At 49.3% G+C, this 20,724-nt stretch overlaps 1 protein-coding gene across 3 annotated transcripts in view; it reads left to right on the forward strand.

Moving 5' to 3' along the window:
* ASAP2 (ArfGAP with SH3 domain, ankyrin repeat and PH domain 2) overlaps positions 1–20,724 on the forward strand; it is a 155,836-nt gene that overhangs the window by 30,000 nt on the left and 105,112 nt on the right. For all 3 annotated transcript variants that reach the window (XR_009599750.1, XM_027966504.3, XM_027966506.3), the window contains exon 2: positions 16,953–17,025. Coding sequence is in view for 2 of the 3 variants with exons in the window: in XM_027966504.3 (XP_027822305.1) it covers positions 16,953–17,025 (73 nt within the window). In the remaining variant the exon portion in view is untranslated. The remainder of the gene's footprint in view (positions 1–16,952; positions 17,026–20,724) is intronic.

Here is a 20,724-nt window from a genome sequence, read left to right on the forward strand (position 1 = left end):
GGTTGATTTTCATACAAAGAGCAGGAATCCTCCTGGACAAAAGCTTCTGGTCTTAGAAAGACTAGTACTGCCTCTGTTGGGGAGGATGTTGTTTTCTAGATCCTTTGATGACTCTGGGGTGGTTGTGCTGCTGCTGCTACTCCTTGACATCTCGGGTTGGGGGGGTGATACTGCCTGAACCAGAGCTGGCCTGCAGGACCAGTCAATGTATCCTGGGCCTGCTCGGTCACTCACCAAGCTCAGTGTAGAGCGTTCTGTAAACACAAGCCCTAAAAGATGAGCCATACATTTATATTGCGGCATTTCTTGAAGTAACGGCAGTTAACCTCCTGTAACACAGTTGCTACGTCTTTTTGCACATGTTGCTCAAGTATCGCGTCTTCCTGACTTCCCTGTCTGGACGCACCGCTCTTCACTGTTGTGTACTCCTGGGGAGCTGTGCACCAGCAGTGAGCAGAGGACACAGGAGGCCCTGCTTTGGGGAGCTCGGTGATGCTCTTGCTTTGCAGTTATCTCTATCTGACACGTCATGCCCGCGTGTATCGCTTTCTGTGTCTACTGGGGTGACTCTGGATCCAGAGACTTTGTTTCTTGTTCTCTGATTTTTACTTATTTATTTTTGGCTGTGTTGGATCTTTGCTGCTGTACATGGGTTTTCTCTAGTTGCCATGAGTAGGGGCTACTCTCTACTTGCGGCGCGCAGGCTTCCCATCGGTGGCTTCTCTTGTTGCAGAGTACCCGGGCTCTAGGAGCACAGGCTTCCGTTACTGTGGTGCACGAGCTTAGCCGCCCCGAGGCACCTGGGACCTTAGTTCCCAGACCAGGAATTGAACATGTACTGTGCATTGGCTGGTGGCTTCCTAACCACTGGACCACCGGGAAAAGTCCAGAGACTTCATTTCTGTTTGCCGTCAGCTCCCTGATGCTCTGAACAAAGCCAGAGACGTGACCGGGGTCGCAATAAATATTGATGGTTGGGGCCCAGGTGCAAGAAGAGTGAGTCCCACCTTTGACTCACTGATAAAACTTATTAATACAAGTAGTGTGTGGAGGAGACGGTTATTTAAGTTTAGTGCAAGGACCACAGGGTTGTGTCCTGGGGCCAGGATGGAGCTCTGGACTGGGGGCTGTGGGTCTGCTCCTCAGAAACTGCTTGACTTTGGACAACACTTTCCATTTGTGAGCAAAAAAATTAGATGGGATTCTCTGTCTCTTCAGACTCACCCTCCCTGCTCATTTAGCATAGGCAGATTTAACCACCGTTCAAGGTACACGTATCTTTTCAGTAACCCAGATTCTGCTGAGCAGGTGAGCGGTGTGAAACTTTTAATCCTTCAGCTATATGTAAGGTTTCATCCTGGGTCCAGAATTCTTTTAAAAAAGCAAAAATGCCTTCAATTCAGTAATTTTCAGTACTGTGTGCCTTCCTTGCTCCTCCGTCCCCCATGTTCTTGATCCTTCCTTTACATCCCAGTCATTCAGCCACTGTGGCACCCCTGTGTGGGAAATGCTTGTCCCCGGGAAGGCCTGGTGTGCAAGCACCGTGTGCAGAACCGTCAGCCAGTGGGGGGTTTCATTGAGGAGACAGCTCTTTGCCTGGCAGCAGTTCATCTGTTCTCAAGTTTTGATGGCACAGGCTGCAGGGACCGGGTGTGGAGGAGGCAGCCACAGGGAGCCTTGATGAGGCTGAAGTCTCTGCTGTCAGCTGGGGGAGACCTCCTTGTGCTTTGAGCTTCCCTGGTGGCTCAGACGGTAAAGGATCTGCCTGCCGTGCAAGAGACCTGGGTTCGATCCCTGGGTTGGGAAGATGCCCTGGAGAAGGGGATGGCTACCCAGTCCAGTATTCTGGCCTGGAGAATTCCATGGACAGAGGAGCTTGGCAGGCTACAGTTCAAGCAGTTGCGAAGAGTTGGACAGGACCGGGTGACTTTCACCACCACCTTATGCTTTGGGGGAGAGGCACTACCTCCGCACAGCTCCACATCACCAGGTGCCTCAGGTGGGGAGTCTCAGATGGTCCCCTGTCCTCCTCTGCTCCAGGTGATTAATGGTTTAGCCGTCTGCCTCCCTGACAGAACATCGGCCTCAGGGATCTTATTGCTCAGGTGCTACTGTCGTCGCTTTTTGATTCGTGTGCTTCTGTGGGTTTGCTGGCTGCTTCCCTGGTGGCTCAGACGGTAAAAGTGTCTGTTTGCAATGCGGGAGAACCAGGTTCGATCCCTGGGTTGGGAAGATGCCCTGGAGAAGGAAATGGCAACCCACTCTGGTGTTCTGGCCTGGAGAATCCCATGGACGGAGGAGCCTGGTGGGCTTCAGTGCACGGGGTTGTAGAGAGTCGGACATGACTGAGCGACTTCACTTTCACTTTCTGTGAGAAGGCTCTTTAAGGGAGCGTGAGATGGTGGAAGGAACCTGGGTGGGGCGCTGGCGTTTGTGTTCCCGGGTTCCGAGCTCACCCCCACTGCACATTGCCTCTCATGTCGTCTGTCTTAAAAGCTCAGCCTGGCCCTCAGTATCCTCGTTTTGCAGTTTGGGAATGGTACTAAGTCACCTGTTAGATGAAGTGGCATTGGAGAGCACAAGGGCCAGCAGCAGGCACAGAGCAAGTGCTCAGGGCGCGGGCGCTGCTCCTGCTCCTGCTCCTGCTGGACGTGCCAGCAGTGCCCGTCCTCGCCTGGCCTGTCTCCTCCTCACTGCACGCGGCAGGTGGCCTCAGGTTAAAGCCTGGCGCTCAGCTGGGCTGATCCGGAAACTGTCCCTCTCTGGGTCTGGTCCCCTCTCCGCTCCACACAGACACATGGACACACGCTCACTCATACATACTCACACACTCTCACACATACTCACACACTCTCACTCACACTGTCTCACACACACACACACATTCACTCTCACACACACATACACACACTCTCACACACACACTCACACTCTCACACACTCACTCTCACTCACACTCTCACACACACACATTCACTCTCACACACATACACACACACTCACACTCTCACACACACACACTCACACTTTGTGTCACACTCTCACACTCTCTCACACACTCTCACACTCTCTCACACACACACTCACACAGTCTTCTCTCACACACTCACACACACACTCACACTTTCTGTCACACACACTCTCTCTCTCTCTCTCACACACACACATTCTCTCTCTCTCTCTCTCTGTGATAACCTTTTTGTGACGTGTCCCTCAGCTCTTAGGCCCAGTCTTGCCCCACACATCTAGGGGTCAGACACTTAGCAACCCCGGCCGCCTGAAACAGGTCCAGGAACCGGAAGTCAACAGAAGAGGCCTCGGCTCAGCCGCCCTGGAGTCCAGGCCGGCCTAGAGGGAGGAGGATGGCTGCTGAGGGCAGAGAGGACGCGGCGCGCGGGCGGGGCTGTGGCGTGGTGCCCGGTGGCCCTGCTTCCCACACGGGCCGTCCAGGTGTTACAGGCCAGGCGGTCTTTGGTGCTCCCAGCGAACCTGAGCATTAAGCAGAATTGTGCTCCATTCTCTATTTAAGAAAACAGGACAACAGAAAATTTGTTTCTCTGTGATTTCCAACCAAGATAAATTATTATTTTTTAACTTTTTTTTTAGTTTTATAAGTTTATTTTTTGAAGTTTTAAAGCTAAAACTTTTTTTTAGTTAAAAAAAAAAAAAAACTTTTGGTTTTTTCCGTGTTATCTTTTCCCCCCAGATAATCAATTTATGTAGAACTCTTAGTTTTCAAATATGAGGAAATGTTAGACCGTGGGCTGTGGAGTCACAGTCCAGGGTGTGACTCCTGATGACTTCTGCCACCTACTTGCTAGGTGACCCAGTGAGAGCTAATTGTTTGAGCCTCAGTTTCTTCTTCTCTGAAACAAGGGTAATGCCCCTAGCTCAGAGGGTTCCCAGGAGAATTTGTGACACCCTGAGCAGAAGGCATCAGCTGCAGGTGATCGGTAGGAATGGGAATTTGCCCTGTTTCCCTGGCATTCACTGTTTCTAGCCATAACACCCACCCCGATGTCTCTAGTCAATTCCTTGGTGAATTTTCCTGGACCGTTTAACATGTAGGTTGTGTATTTCAGTTAGAGTGGAAGTCCCTTATGGTCAAGGACCCTGAATCCAGGGATGAAGTTTGTGTTAAGTAATGCCATTCTTTGTGTTCTATCCACTCCCATGTGCATAGAGGCCTAGAATTTAAGTCTCGAAAGTCTCCTAGAATTTAAGTCTCGAAAAAACTCCACGCTAGCATTCCTGTGGACAGTGGCAAGTTTTCCGATGAGCCAGCCCAGGCCGGGGCTGAGAAGTTGACCATTGGCCAAGGCCACACAGACAGTGGTGGAGCCAGGTTGGCCCCGGGGTGTCCTGAATGACCCAGGTTCCTTCCCTCCTTACGGCCGATGGGGGCCTAATGCCTTGTTCTTCTGCTGTGAGCTATTGGGCTCAACATCCTGCTCTAAGAGCACCTTAAATGTGGAGTGACCCTGGCATGAACTTGGCCTGCACAGCAGGTCTATGGCTTCACCCTGCCCCTTAACCCTCTCTCTGTCTACTCCATCTGCCCCCCCTGGGTCTCCGAAGTGGGTGGCAGAGCTTTCTGCACGTAGCAATTTTCATGTCTGTGATGGTTGTGGCGTCTATAGGGTTGCATAGTTATTCACTTGAACCACACATTCAGGCTCTCCTTGTGCTCAGAGGGGGAGGGGTTTGCGGGGATGTCGTCTGCTGTGTCTGCCGCATGCACTCCCTGGGGGCCCCAGTGTGCCCAGAAGGGCCTTGCTGAGGTCATGGGGAGGACTCCTGGGAGGGAATGGCAGGTGTCATGTGCTTGCCCATTGGGCCTTTGCGGGGTGGGGCAGCACCAGTGGTACCATGAGGCCCAGAGAGTGGTCACCGCGGGCGTGCTGAGGCCCGCCGGCTGCCTGCCTCCGAGGGCCAAGTGGGGTTGGCCGCCCTGCTCCTTCAGAGGAGGCCAGGACCTCCCCGGGGGCCCTGGTCACAGAGGAGGTGCCCTGGAAACCCCTCTGCCAACCTCTGGCGTCTCGTTTGGGCTGGTTCTACGTGGGGTCTGTGAAGGGAATGTGGGCCCGTCAGGCTGGGTGCCGTCGGGGAGGGAAGACAGAAGCTGAGGGTCACACCCCAGTTACAGCTCCTCCTCTCTGTGCTGTTTCCTTATGGAGGAAATGTACTTCATCTCCTGAGCCTCAGTTTCACTGTCTGTTGTTGGTCATTCGCTCAGCGTGTCCAGCTCTTTGTGACCCTATGGACTGCAGCACGCCAGGCTTCCCTGTCCTTCACCATCTTCCAGAGTTTGCTCAAACTCATGTCCATTGAGTTGGTGATGCCATCCAGCCATCTCACCCTCTGTCGTCCCCTTCTCCTCCCACCTTCAAACTTTCACTATCTGTAAAATGAGGGAAGTAACACCTACATTAACTACCTCCAGGGTGGTTATGAAGCTGAAATGGTACACGTGGTGTCTCTCCTTGGGGCTGAACCTCCATCCATCCTCATCACTTCTCGCATTTAGCTTCCTGCCAGACACAAGTGGGCATTTAAGGTTAACTAGCATTCTGTAATCTGCAGGGTATGCTGCACACATGGTGACTGTTCCTCGTAATTCAGTCGCTGGTGTTTGACCACAGACTCCATGGTTGGTCAGGGAAGGGGCAGGAAATGCCAGGCAGTCTCATTGCATCCTCGTTTCTAGAACCCTGGAGTCCTGGCAACTCCCAGTGCCACGCACGACTCTGGGGATGTCAGGCCCGGGGCCCTGTGCAGCGGTCATGGTCTCAGTCTTAATCATTTAACATGCTTTAGAAAGTGTGAAGTGTTACCCCATCCCACAGCTGGTCTGAAAGGATGTGTGGACATTGCCTGGTTCCCCAAGGAGAGATACAGCGTGGTGTGTTTTTGTCTAAACCGATTCCACAAATAGCCACCAAGTTGGAAAGCAGTAAGCTGTAGCTGAGAGATTAACCATGGAACCGGCAGGAAGGAAGAGTGACCTGACAGGACCACGGATGGGCCTGGGCTGAACTGAGGGACTAGAAGAACAGGAAGTGCGAGCCAGCAACTCTCATTTTCTTTCCTTAATTTTTTTTCCCATTAATTAACCTGTTCACCAAGTTTCTCTCATCAGTGTTTTGTAATGAGCCAGACTGTATGCTTGGCATGTACAGACAGGGAGACGTTTGCATGTGGCCTATAGAACATGGCCCTCAGATAGCCGGTAACACTCCCTTCAGTTCAGTTCAGTCGCTCAGTCGTGTCCAACTCTTTGCGACCCCATGAATCGCAGCACGCCAGGCCTCCCTGTCCATCACCGTCTCCCGGAGTTCACTCAGACTCACATCCATCCAGTCCGTGATGCCATCCAGCCATCTCATCCTCAGTCGTCCCCTTCTCCTCCTGCCCCCAATCCCTCCCAGCATCAGAGTCTTTTCCAATGAGTCAACTCTTCTTATGAGGTGGCCAAAGTACTGGAGCTTCAGCTTTAGCATCATTCCTTCCAAAGAAATCCCAGAGTTGATCTCCTTCAGAATGGACTGGTTGGATCTCCTTGCAGTCCAAGGGACTCTCAAGAGTCTTCTCCAACACCACAGTTCAAAAGCATCAATTATTCGGCACTCAGCCTTCTTCACAGTCCAACTCTACATCCATACATGACCACAGGAAAAACCATAGCCTTGACTAACACTCCCTGCTCAGATGCTATTGCCTGTGGGCAGCGGGGCAGACGGATGCCTGAGGCCATAGTGTTGGAACTGCATTGGAGTTCAGGTAACTGAGGAACCAGGGACCCTAGGAGTTGATCTTAAAGGCCTTTGGAAGGTACTTGAAGAACTGAGGGCTCATGACCTCCACCCCTAAGGTGACTGCTGGCTGACATCTCCATGTTGGTAGCTTGACCTTCTGATGAGTCGTACTGACACACACTTGGCGTTTCTCCCTCTTTTGAGAAGTCCAAGCCAGGGAAATACATTTTTAGTTAAAAATTAAGGTTGCGCTTACCAAGGATTTGTTTGTATGTTTGGATTCAGATGGATTGATTATTCACAGTATTAATGATCGATCTATTCTGTGGAGATCCTTGGGCAGGATTCTCTGTTACCCTGGAAAATTAATCCATTATGTCAGGTGTATTTGGCTTCCCTGGTGGCTCAGAGGGTAAAGTGTCTGCCTGCAGTGCAGGAGACTCGGGTTCGATCCCTGGGTCGGGAAGATGCCCTGGCGAAGGAAATGGCAACCCACTCCAGTATCTGCCTGGAGAATCCCATGGACAGAGAAACCTGGTAGGCTACAGTCCACAGGGTCGCAAAGAGTCGGACACGACTGAGTGACTTCACTTCACTTCACTTCAGGTGCGTTTGAATGCACTTATAGTCCCTCCTTGGAAAGATGGATAGCTGAAATGCAAACTGCCTTAAAGACAGTAGTTTCGTTGACTCTTTTGTCTGGGACCTCAGAGAAGTGACTTGTCTCGGGCCACGATATGAGTAGGTGACAGAGCCTGCCCGTGCCTTTTTCGGCCTTGTGCCCACCCTTGGTTTGCACAACCCATCATTCCTGTCCCTGTAATAAATGTAGACTGGGCTGCTCAGCTTCTACTAGCAGAACGTCTGTGGACGCTTGCAGCTTCTGCAGGTTTCTTGAGAAACAATATGCATTTTGTATCTTTGCTTTTTTGAGGGATAGTAAATACTTCGCATGTTAGCTTTAAAAGCAGATAGCATTCTGGTCCTGGAAATGTAGGATGTCTACTTTTATATCATCTGGGATGGCAGCTGCAGTGGGCGTGTGTCCTGAGTGGGGCAGGCTGGGGGGTGAGTTGGGGGTGGAGAAGAGAATGAGGACTGACCGGGGGTCCTGCAGGCGGGCGGGGGCCTCTCCCCTGGGCTGTGGGAACCCGTCCCCTGCTCTCTTTCTGACTCTGTCAGCTGGGGTTTAGTTTTCTTTGGATAGAGAACAAAGAAAGTAAAACGAATAGTCTGAAGCCCTTCCTTGGGGAGAAACACTCACATCCCCAGATGCTGAAAATAAACAGGCTCTGAGACCCCCGGCAGCTGCCTCAGTCCGCTGAGAGCTGCTCTTGCATTTGGCTGCCTGTCCCTGCTCCCAGGTCCAGCCGCATCCCGCCAGCTCGCCTGGCTCTGTGGCTGCCTCTTCCTGCCGAGCTGCTGGCTTCTCTGAAACCTCACCTTTCCATCCTCCCTGACCTGGCCAGTCCCACGTTTTTGTCCAAGCCATGATCTCCACTCCACAGCTTCTCCTGTGTGAGAGGGTGCCGTCTGGGGTGGAGTGGTTCAGAGGGAGGAAGAAGGGGTGAGGCCCTCTGTCCACCAGCGGTCCTCCTCTCTGGTCTCAGCGTTGCTCCCGGCTGGGTTCAGTTTGCTTTCCGACGTGGTGGAAGCCGTCTTCCACTGTGTGTGTGTTTAGCAGAGTTTTCTGTTCTTTGGATGAACTCATCTGATGCCTTGTTTGTAAAGCAGCCCTGCCGTGCTCCAGGCTGAGGGCACTGCTGGTGAATTCCCCCCACACCCTCTTTTCAGCTCTCACACCCCTGAAGGGTTCTGCACGCTCCTGAGATTAAACGGAGCAGGGAGCAGGGGGCCTCTGGTGTCGACCCACTTGTAGGCTTCCTGGTGCCAGAAGCCCCATTTGGAGCGCCATGGCTGGGGGCAGGCTTGACGCCCTCACGCCCCAGGCACCTCAGCTTCACCCCTTACACAAGCATCTGCCCAGTGTTCGTACAAGCTCTGTCCATCACTCCTTACAGACGACCACCTTTAGGTTCTGGGGTGGAGCACCCTGGGGAACAAGCCCATCCAGACCCCAGCTGTGAGTGCAGGGTCCTGGGGTCTAGGTATCCTCCATGCCATCTGGGGTGGGGCATGGACTCCCGGTAGTTGGCCCCCTTAGCCCCCGTTGTTCTTACCCTAAGTGGACCGGGGCCAGGTCTCCCAAAGCAGCCACCAGGCCCTGTGCAGCCCTGGGTCTGTCCCAGCAGTGACCAGCCACGTGATCCGCCCACGGGGCTGGGCCGTGCAGCAGGAGTCCAGCGAGCATGTGTACTGATTTGCATCTTCACCTCCTTCCCCCCCACCCCCGGAAAATTCCCGCTGCTGCGAGGGTGGCTCTGTATGTGGCAGGTGTCACTGGGGCCTCAACAAGCCGGCTGGCTCCTTCCTTCCTCCTCCTGGGTTTCCCTCCTCCCTCCTTCCTGCCTCATCACAGGGCAGGGTGCCAGGCCTTTGGGATGGGAAACAGGAACCGAGAAGTGGAAGATCAAGACATGGCCAGATAGCGGTCCTCTCTCTGAGCTGCCCCTGGAAAAGCCCGGAGTCGATGGTGGAGCTAGGCAAGCCTGCCACCTACCTTCAGGCCCCAGCTACTCCTCCTCGGCTCTTGGAAGATTCTAGAACCCCAGACTGGTTACACCTGTGGTCGAGCAGGTGTGCCCCTGCACCTGGATGAGCTTAGGGGAAGGGGCTTAAAACGAAGCCCAGGGAGCAGGGTGCAAGAGCGATGATTTCCCAGTGTTAGGAAAGGTGCGTGTAGAAGCTTGCTAAGCTCCCCTGGCCACTCTGGAACTCTGGACGCCCAGCTGTCAGCACACGGGGTTGGGGGCGCAGTTCTGGAAGCTTGCTCCTTAGCTTGCAGAACAAAGTCTTACTTTGTGCTCCTTGTAGGCACATGGGGCCTGGAAACAAAACGACATGTCCAGTCCCCCCTGGCCCGTTTGTGTTGCCAGCGTGGCATTCGTGTGGCTTGTTCCTGTGCCCCCAGGCTGACCTCACTCTCAGCCTCCCCTGCTGCTTTTTCTGCATGGCTAGGCCTGCGGTGCCGGGTCCGCACCTGTTCCCCACCCCGCTTCCTGCAGGGGTGTGCTGGCACCTTCTGGGATAAGGTCCCTTCTGTTTGTGAGCAGAGCACTGTGGGAGGTGTTGGGGGACCCGGGCCAGGCCCTCCCCCTGCCCCTCATCTGTCTGGGAACAGGGCACCAGCGCCAGGTGCCTTTCTTTGCTTCTGGTGGATTGTAGCTCTTTTTCCAAAATTCGCCTTTCCCTTTTAGCTCCTCAGATCTCCCAGAACCCACCCCCCAGTAAAAATCAGGATGGGGAGCACTTTTATAAATCTGGGTTCACATCATCTGTTTCCGTTTCTCTGCATTAGTGATTCTGATAAGGCCTGTGTTGGGGGCTGGCTTTCCAGGGAGAGGGTCCATGGAGAGCCTGTGGATACTCGGTCCTTCAGCCTTACATGCCTCAGGGCTCTTCTTTGTTATCCCGGGTCTTTGTACGTGGTCTGTGTTCTCCACTTCACGGCTTCAGTTGTGTGACCCAGTTGGCATCAGTCATCCTAACAAGTCTAGACTTGGATCCTAGGAGGGCACTATCGTGTGTGAGGTTACCCCCCCCGAGTTGGGCATTTGTGGCTCCTTCCCATTTTTACTCACTAACATCTACACCCTTAAATCTAAATCCCTGAACACAGTCTAATTTTGTCTATCTAAAAATTTTTTTATGGTATTATATTGCACATTTACTTTTGCAAATTGCTTGTTTAATATTTCTGTGAATTTTCATTTGTGTTCTGTGTGGGCAAAGTTTGCTCGTTTCCATCACTGTGTAGCATTCTGTTGTAGGTATATACGACAGTTCATCCATTTTCCCATTGATAGGCATTTGGTTTTGCCCAGTCCTCAGCTCCTCGGAAGCATGCCATGAACATCTTTGTACGTATCTTCCAATGCAGATATTCACATACTATGAGTAACTTTGATTTTATTAGGCAACACCAAAGTTCGACCTTCTGGTTTGTCCTCATGCACACGTTGCACACAGCTGTGATCCAGCTTGGCTATTTATTTGATCTTTATTTTTCATGACACCTGCTATTCTCCTAGCCTCTGCTTTATTCCCAGGAGGAGGGCAATCCATTATTGCTCTCACTTTAAACCGAGCCTGCAGGCCACAGTGCATTTCTGTTTCTCCCAAAAGGCTTCTGGAAATATTTGACACTGTCATTAATGTTCTCTGTGACTTCAGAAGTCAGGTCAAACATGCGATGAGGCAAAGCCACCATCTCGATGTCGGTACAACCCTTTCTTGGCAAAGCTGTCCTTAGGGCACAGGTCTGCGCATTGTTTTCTTTTGCTATTTGGTCTTCTGTCCTTCAAATCTGTCGTTTCCTCTCCAGTTGGTCCTTCTTGAAAGGACTGAGGGGACAGGAGATGGGTCAGGCTTGGATCGCAGCCTGAATGGAGAGGCCTGTGGTCTGCTGTCCTCCCGGGCAGCATCTCTGGTTTCCAACAATAGGCCAGGCCATCGCCACCCTTGCTGGCTCCAGTTGGTGACCTTAGGGAGCTGGGGATGAAGCTGGCCCTTCAGGTCAGGGCAGGAGCAGCAGGGCGCCTGACGGTGCTGGAGAAACGTTTCTGTGGATCCGCAGGTCAGAGGTCAGCAGAGTTTATCTGCAAAGGGCCAGATAGTAAATATTTCAGGCTTTTCAGCCCCAGAGGCAAAATTGAGGAAACTGTGTATATGCTTAGATAATGAGAGAGAAAATAAATTTCCACAACATTTTTTTATCAATAAAAATCAAAATATAATAATGATGATGAAGTATAGTTCTTTTGGTTTTGTTGCTGTTCAGCCTCTTAAGTCGTGTCCAACTCTTTGTGACCCCATGAACTGCAGCATGCCAGACTCCCTTGTTCTTCACTATCTCCTGGAGTTTACTCAGGTTCATGTCCATTGAGTCGGTGATGCTATCTAATCATCTCATTCTCTGCCATCCTCTTCTCTTTTTGCCTTCAGTCTTTCCCAGCATCAGAGTCTTTTTCCAGTGAATCGGTTCTTCACATCAGGTGGCCAAGGTATTGGAGCTTCAGCTTCAACATCAGCCCTTCCCATGAATATTCAGGGTTGATTTCCTTTAGGATTGACTAGTTGAATCTCTTTGCTGTCCAAGGGATGCTTTAAGGGTCTTCTTCAGCGCCACAGTTTGAAAGCATCAGTTCTTCAGTGCTCAGCCTTCTTTAGGGTTTTTTGGTAATGCAGGTCTACTAATGAGAAGAGTGGAATTCCTTCTGGGAGGATGACATTTCTTTCTCTCACTTTTTTTTTTTCTTACTCATTTATTTAATTGAAGTATAGTTGATGTATGAACCTTTCTTTTAACGGGGGTTCAAAGTTAGTATCCTGCACCACCCCATCGTCACATAGATTGGACAGGTCCTTGGCTCATAGCCACCTGTAAACAGACTGAGGGGCGGACATGCCTGTCGACCCCAGATGCCTGAGGCTTGCTTCAGACAGCCTTGAGGTGTGGTCCCACAGTCCAGCATCAGGACGAGGGTGCCTTTGTGCCAGAATGGAGGTCCCCATAGAGCCCTGGGAGCAGGCATGTCCCATGGTGATGTTGGTGCTAAGGTCACTGGGGGAAGAGGGCATGGGCCCCTAAGTGCTCCCAGTGTTTTATGGGGCAGCCCTGGAGGGTGGCACAGAGAGGCACCCGCAGAGAAGAGGAGAAGCATCAAGGGCAACCTGCTTAGAAATGGTCTCTGGTCCATGACTGGAACTCCAGAGAAAAGGGAGCGAGGCTGAGGAGTTGACTCTGTAATTTTACTCTAAATATTCGTCTGTGGCTGGTGGCTGCCATCCTGGACAGCATGGGTCTGAAAAGAAGTGTGTGCGTCCTCCCAGGAAGATGTCCTTTCCCACGTTGCACACAGCCCTGGACCAGCCGTGGACTCAGAGGAGAGCTGCTTCCATGAATAAATAAGAACTGTGGCTATTAATACAACAGTTTAGGGGATTAAAAGAGAGGCCTTAAAAGTGCTTGTGGACAGTTGTTTATTTTCCTCTGAAATATCTGAGACACATCCCCACAGCCTTGTTTATGTGATAAATTTACTCTGAAATTTGCTTTATAAACTAAAGGTCAGCTGTGGTCCGGCTCCTCAGAATTAATGGTCTTTGGCCAGACGTAGGCTGTTGCACGATGCCTGCTTAGGGCTGTATTGTCTATTATATTTTTGCTTGTTTATAGTTTTTATATGCAAATTCTGGTGGTAATTACAGCTTTTTTTCCCTCTTTTCCTGAGCTCCCGTAGATTTTAGAGAGGGTAGGGTGTGGGTGAGGGTGTGATCTGGTTAGAAATCTCAGCCCAATTGGTAGAAGCTTTTGGTTCCTTGAAACTCTCAAATTTTTATTATTTTTGTTCTAAGATTCCTATGCTGTTTTTATATGTAAACGACAGAGGCTTTTTCCAGCACTCAAGTCTTCATCACTTGAACTTCTGACCAAGTTCAACCTTAATTTATCTGTAAATATGCACCATAATGAGGGGTGTGTTTTTGAGTGGGGCGGTAATTGCATTTCCCTCTTGTAATTTTAATTAAAAATTACCTCTACCGCCCACCTCACCTTTACTTCCAGGCTCTTCCTAACAGACTGGAAAAGCAGCTGTTACTGCTTATCTGCTCTTTTCTGAGTTCAGGAAACAGCATGACCCTTTAATGACAAGGTGAGGATTCCATGGGGCGGTATATTTTTATAAGACTTTGAATGATCAGGGAGGGGTGTGTCCCACAGTACAACCTGGGAGGAGAATGTCAGAGTTTAACCTTGTGATAAAGGGGTTTCCTCTGCTGTCAGCCTTCCACACTGAAGTTCCCATTTTTCTCAAGTGTGATCGAGCCAAAGCCTTCGTGGACAGATTACTCTCTCGGAGGACCAGCAGCTAGAGAGTTGAAGCCTGGTTGAGAGTAGATCTCGGTGGCCACTCGCAGACCTTTCCAACGTGTCTGCTGCCCTGCCTCGAGCTTCCCACTGTGGGGCCCAGCCGGTCCCCCACCTTTGGGTGTGCTTTCCCTGAATCCACTCCCCTGCCTGCCCAGATCCATGTTCTCACTGAGTCCGCATGACCTTCCCTCCCCTCTGCCCTCTGCCAAGAAGACTTCAGTGGCTGCTCCTTGTCTGTCCTTAGAAGAGAACATTAAAGAAACAGTAAAATTAGTTTTATTTATATTTACTTAACCTACTATGTCCAAAACAGCATCACTTTAAGGTGTGCCATGAGCTACATTTCCGTGCTCAGCAGACACTTGGGCCTGGTAGGTACCCTACGAGACAGCATCCATATTGAGGCAGAGCTGGTCAAGCAGAAAAACAGGTCAAGCTCAATCCTGGACCACTGGCTGTGGTCACAGTTAATTTGTGTTTATTTCAGGCTTTGAGTTGCTAGATTATAAGCTCCATGAAGGCAGGGGCAGGTCCTGTTTTGCGCACCATCGTATCTGTATAATATAGCTCATATTCAGCTCGTGGTAGGTACTCAGTAAATCTTCAGCTCAGTCGCTCAGTCACATCCGACTCTTTGCGACCCCTCGGACTGCAGCACGCCAGGCCTCCCTGTCCATCATCAACTCCCGGACCTTGCTCAAACTCATGTTCATTGAGTTGGTGATTCCATCCAACATTTCATCCTCTGTCGTCACCTTCACCTCCCACCTTCAATCTTTCCCAGCATCAGGGTCTTTTCCAATGAGTCAGTTCTTAAGCATAGTACTCAGTAGGAGAAGCTGTGAGGAGCACCCAGATGACCCATCCAAGAAGACTTTGAGGAGGAAGAGGTACCTCTTAAACCAATCAAGCCAGATTCAGTGTGGAAGCTGAGGGTCACGAGGAGGAAGGGAGAGTGTTCTGGGTGGTGGAGGGAGGAGGTGTACAGTATTTGGAAGCCAAGAGAAGGTAGCAGGTTGATGGGAGGAGCCTCATTAGTTCATTGTAACGGAAGTTCAGGGTGCAGGTTCATCAAGCTTTGCTGAAGAGCTGAGAGGTTGTCCTAGGACCTCCTGGGCAGGGAGCGGTCCCTCGGACTCTTGTGAGTTTCTCTCTTCTGGGCAGAATGTTTTCAACCTTCACACCTTCTACCACACAGGAGGGGCTTAATATGAATACTGGCTGACTTGCAGTGTTTCAATATAGTCTGACCAGGCTGCTGTTGATGTCTTCTGCTGTCTGTGGGAAGCTTTAGAAAGAGGAGCAGGTTTTATTATTTGAAGGCAAGTCAGACTCTTTACACACTTTTCTACACAGCGCAGTGGTAAAGAATCCATCTGCCAAGGCAGGAGACACAAGTTCCTTCCCTGGTTGGGGAAGACTCCCTGGAGGAGGGCATGGCAACCCACTCCAGTATTCTTACTTGGAGAATCCCAGGGACAGAGGAGCCTGGCAGGCTACAGTACCTGGGGTTGCAAAGAGCTGGACGCGACTAAGCACGCAGGCACAACAGATTCTCTTCTAGTGATTCCAAAGTCTGGGCAAGACCAAATTCTCTCGAGACGCTAGGTGAGATGTTAAGGAGAACAGATGTGTTTTTCAGTAGTGGCCCCTTGTGGGGATTGGGGCCTTCCGGAGCTTTTGATGCCTGTATTGAACTTGTGTCTTTGTATGTGAGAGCTGTGTTCTCTGACACATCATTGTCCAAGCTTCAGGAAGTAGAGTTTCTGACACAGCCCTGAGCAAACCCTGTCTTCTTGCTAGCCCTGGGGACCTTGGGAGTTGGTGCATGCGTGGGCAGTAAAAATTGATGAGATTTTGTGAGAAAGATAGTTCAGTAGTGATTTTCATGGGTTATTGGCTGTTTCCAAATCTCTTTTTATATCTCAAGGGAAAGTCAGGAATGGATTAGAGATGACCTCCTAGGAAAATAAAAGCTAATTCTCTATAATTATGTTTACTGCCTTAGATTAGTCCCTACCTACTCTTTCCTACAGAATATTGGAAAACAATGCTTTTTTATTGCATCCTTTCTTTGTATTTAACCACTCTGTCAAATATCTGGTGCCTTGGGATCATTTTTCTGTGTAAAATTGTCAGCAGCAGTCACATCTGTTTTTAGCGTCTAGCAAAAGATCGTCATTGCTGCGTTAGAACTAGGACTTACGAAGCAGGTATTGAAAAGGGCTTCCCCGGTGGCTCAGTGGTAAAGAATCCACCTGCCAAGCGGGAGATGTGGGCTCAGTCCCTGGATCAGGAAGATCCCCTGGAGAAAGGAATGGCTACCCACTCCAGTATTCGTGCCTGAAGAATCCTATGGACAGAGGAGCCTGGTGGGCTACAGTCCATGGGGTCTCAGTAGTCGGACACAACTGAGCAACTGACCTCACGTTGAAAATGGATTCAAGAGGAGATTCAGGAAAGCCAGACGTCCAGACTCTGTCTCTCTGGGCAGAGGTGTGCTCTGTGCAAGATGATCCGTCATTGTACTTTTTTGATCAAACTCAAAATGAGTAACAAGTACTGTTATTGATTATCTATTATATACCAGATATTAGGCTGGCTATTTCCCTGCAGGTGTGCGTTTAGTCTTCACGAAAGTCCTGTGTTTGGTGTCCCTGTCCTGGTTTACAAATGCTTTTTCTCTCCTATCACAACAAAAAGTGGCACCCCTTGCTCTTCTGTAGAGTTCCATTGGGATAAAAGGACATTTTACCCCTGTGTCTTTTGTGATTAAAACTCCAGGTATGATTAGTCATTGAACAAATATTAGTTGAGCCCTTACTATGTGCTAGGCATCGTAAGAGCTGTATATACCTATGGTGTGGTGGTTGGTCCAGGCCCTGGCAAGGCTGGCACGTCCCCAGGCCTGGCTGGTTCGTAGGGATAAACTGAGGGTTGGTGGAAGCAGAGTTGGTCCAGGTTGACTCGCTACACTGCAGGAGGCCAGCATCCAGGGGGCACAGCGATCAGAGACAACTCGGGCGTGGCAAGGCCCGAGTGGGTGGGTGGCTTTTAGGGACCACCTGCCTCCCCACCGCGCTGAGCCCTGGTCGCAGGGAGGTGGCCCCAGACCGGCCTCCTTGTGGCTCCCGTGTGGCTGTTCTCTGTAGCTGTGATCTAAGCTCAAGCGTGTGTTAATGAGTATATTCTCTGTATTTTAGGCCTTGGACGTGGACAGGATGGTTCTCTACAAAATGAAGAAATCCGTGAAAGCAATAAATATCTCTGGGCTGGGTGAGTATGCGCTTTTTTCTAGTTTTCTTTATGGACACTTTTGTATTCGCAGTCCGGATATCATAATGTTAATTACCATGAGTGAATAATCAACCAGACTTCTTTTTCTGGGTGTGCAGATTAGAGAGGTGAGCTGGGATGTGTCATTCTTAGGCGCGCGTGTGTTTCTTGTCCTCTGAAGTATAGGTGAGTTTGCCGTAATCACCCTGTGTAAACAGCTTTGTCAGACTGGTTCGGGGGTGGGCTCACTTTGTGCTGTTTGTTAATTACGCCAGATGCCCTTTCCATTTTCTCTCTTACCTGTCTTGTCTGGAAAGAAAATAAATAAAAAAGCATAATCAACTAATTTGATTGTAGTAATATTTGATATAGACTTCATTATATGTTAAAAACAAAAACATGGAACTTTTGACCTGAAAATGACGGGTTGCATGTATGTGGCGGGTCTGCTCCCTGCACAAGACCTTACAAATGATAGAAAGTGTTTTTTAAGTCATTAAGTGACTGTGAAGTTTGACTCAGAAAGAAGAAGATGGCAGCCTCGGGGGACCAGCAGTTGTGAGGAATCCTGAAGAGACTGGAGCAGGGCTGATGGTAGGCAGAGAGAAAGGCTGGCTGGTGGGAGACAAACACTGCTGCTGAGGGAGGCAGGTGCCCCGGGGGCGCCTACAGGCGGTGGCCTGGGAGGGGAGGGGGCCGGGCTGCGCCCCCGGGAGCACCATGTTGTGCCCTTCACCGTCGTGACCCCTCCCTTCAGGGAAGACAGTGACTGGAGCAGAGGGCAGGGAGTGCTGCTGGTGGTGTGGTGTCAGGAGGAGGGCTGTGAGACCTTCTGGAAGTGCAGGTCCCACGTGACACCCCCGTCCCCCAGCTCAAGTGCAAATGACCCTCCGGGTCCCACGTGACACCCCTGTCCCCCAGCTCAAATATAGGTGATCTTTGCGGGTCCCATGTAACAGCCCCGCCCCCCAGCTCAAATGCAGGTGACCCTCACGGTCCCATGTTAACAGCCCCATCCCTCAGCTCAAATGCAGGTGACCCTTGCACAATGCTGGTTTGAACTGTGCAGGTCCACCTACACGGGGATATTTTTTCAGTAGCGAATTCAAATAAGGTCCATGGTTGGTTGAATCTGAGGATATGGAGGAACCGTGGATATAGAGGGCTGGCTATAAATTATACCCTGATTAATCCCCGCCTTATTCAAGAGTCACCTGTAAAACAGACTCAGAGAACAAACTTACGGTTACCAGAGGGGGCAGATGGAGGAAAGAGACAGGGAGTTTGGGACGGACATGTACACACTGCCATAACGATGTTAAGAAAGAGTCCCCAGTCATGTGAGCACAGCTCTATTAGCTGCTCTGTTTCTCCTCCAGGGAGTGCTGTGCAGACCAAGACAGTGAAGAATAGTAGATTTCAGCTACAAAGATGATACTGCAGTTGAGAATAGCCAAGTATATTTAGGAACAGATTTAACAAAAGATACGTAAGAAACTGACACTGGAAACTACAAAACGCTGCTGACAGAAACTAGAGAAGACCTAAATAAATGAAGAGGTATATGGTGTGTGTGGGGGTTGGAAGACAATATTGTTAAGATGTCATTGCTTCCCAAATTGATGTTACTATTCAACATAATCCTAATCAAAACGTCAGCAGGGGAACTGACAAGCTGATTCTAAAATTTAACAAATGCTGCCAAAACAGCCGAATATCTACATGGGAGCAAGGGAGCCATGACCCTCTCCCATCCCTTACACAAAATATTAATTTGAAATGCATCATAGATTTAAGTATAAAAGCTAAACCTACAAAACTTCTTGAAGAACACAGGAGGATATCTTTGCACCCTGGAGTAGGCAAAAGTTTCTTGTGTAGGGCAAAGAAAGCTATAAACAAAGAAGAAAAAAAATAGATAGACTTCATCAAAATGAAAATCTGACTTTCTCAGATAGTATCAAGAATAGCCTAACAGTTGACGAGAAGCTGAAAATCTCATACTTGAAGAAACAGATTTAATAAGGCAATCAAAGCAAGACTTTTCAGTAAGAATGAATGATTTGGATTATTCAAGGGGCTAGGGAGGTTATTAAATTATTGAAATGGGCAAGTACTAGTGAAAAAGAACCAGTAAAAGGCTTGGAGATTTTTTTTTTTTAAATCAGCTTGTTGAAATGAAAACTAAAATTTGATAAATGGCAAGCTACACACATAGGAAGATGGAATTAGTGGGGCCCCATGTTATGTGAACACAAGGAGGTGAACAGATGGACACTGTGAAATAAAAATTAAGCTCCAATGAGAATAGATTCAAAAGAGTCAATATTAGCATCCACCTAAAATGAGCTCCAAAAGAGGGAACAGAGAGTAGAAAGGGGGGAATTTTTTTTAATTGGCAGCTGAAAAAAAGTCCCTGGAACTAAAGAAAGATTTCAGATCTCAGATTTAGAGAGTCCACTAAATTCTCAGGGAAACAAGTTTTATATAAATGTGTGTGTACTAATATCCACCCATACATATACGTATGGGTGGCTATGTGTGTACTAATATCTCAAGACTTGTCCTCCTGTTGTGACATCAAGGATAAAGAGAAAATTAAAAATTTACCAAGATAGGGAGAAGAGCTTATCCATAGGAGAAAATATTTGTTGAGGAAAATAGGCTAAAAATGAGTGTTGCAGAGTTTTGACTTTATAGATATTTCTCCTCCCTTTATTTTGGATACTTTATATGTTGTAATTATATTGATGTTAAGATGATTGGACAGGTGTTAATTGTTTATGACAAGTGCCAAATGAATGTGAAATAAGTTTAGGAAAGCCAAGAAGAGCTGGGAGTCAGGTTCCCCACTGAGCTGGTCCCCCACTAAACTGGAAAGCTTTTTGGGCCCGGAGTTTGTGGCACGGGGCTGCTGTGCCCTGAAGCAAGCACTTAGAGTCTTTTAGCCCTGGCTTCCTTGTCTCTGAAATAGTGCATTTGGGTTTGGATGCAGATCAGTGGTTCTCAGCCGGAGTGATTTGCCACCATCAACACAACGCGCACACACACTGACAACTGAAGGATGTGTGTGTGTGTGTTTTGTGCATGCACACTCGCTGCTGGTACCTAATGTTAGAGGCCAGGGTTGCTGCTGAAGGTCTTGTGACACACAGGACAGCCCCCAGCAAAGAATCATCTGGCCCCAAATGTCAGTAATGAAGCTGGAGAAACCCCCGTCTCGATCCTCACAGTCCTCTACAGCTCTCTTTTAAAATCTATTTTATTGAAGTGTAGTTGATTAACAATGTTGTATTAAATCCAATGCAGCAAAGTGATTCAGGTATACATATATACACAGTCTTTTCCATGTGTTTTTCCATTATGGTTTATCACAGGATAGTGAATGTAGTTTTCCCTGTGCTATACACAGTGGGACCTTGTTGTTTATCCTCGACAGCTTTTTAAAAACAAGCAACAAAAGAAAACAAAACCACCACCATGCTTAGCTTGCCAATATGTAGATGTTACCTGATTACCTGACAACCGCTGATTTTATGAAAGAAGGAAGTGGAGTTTTCAGTGACTAACACCTCACTGGAAGTAAACATATCAGGAAATTTTTATTAATTTTTTTTCCTATTAAAAGTAAATGTCAGAGACCAGAGCATAAAGCTTCCTTCCTCCACTTTCTAGAGCCCTGACGTTTGCTGAAACAAG

The sequence above is a fragment of the Ovis aries genome, chromosome 3, assembly GCF_016772045.2.
Source record: "Ovis aries strain OAR_USU_Benz2616 breed Rambouillet chromosome 3, ARS-UI_Ramb_v3.0, whole genome shotgun sequence".
NCBI classification, from domain to species: domain Eukaryota; kingdom Metazoa; phylum Chordata; class Mammalia; order Artiodactyla; family Bovidae; genus Ovis; species Ovis aries.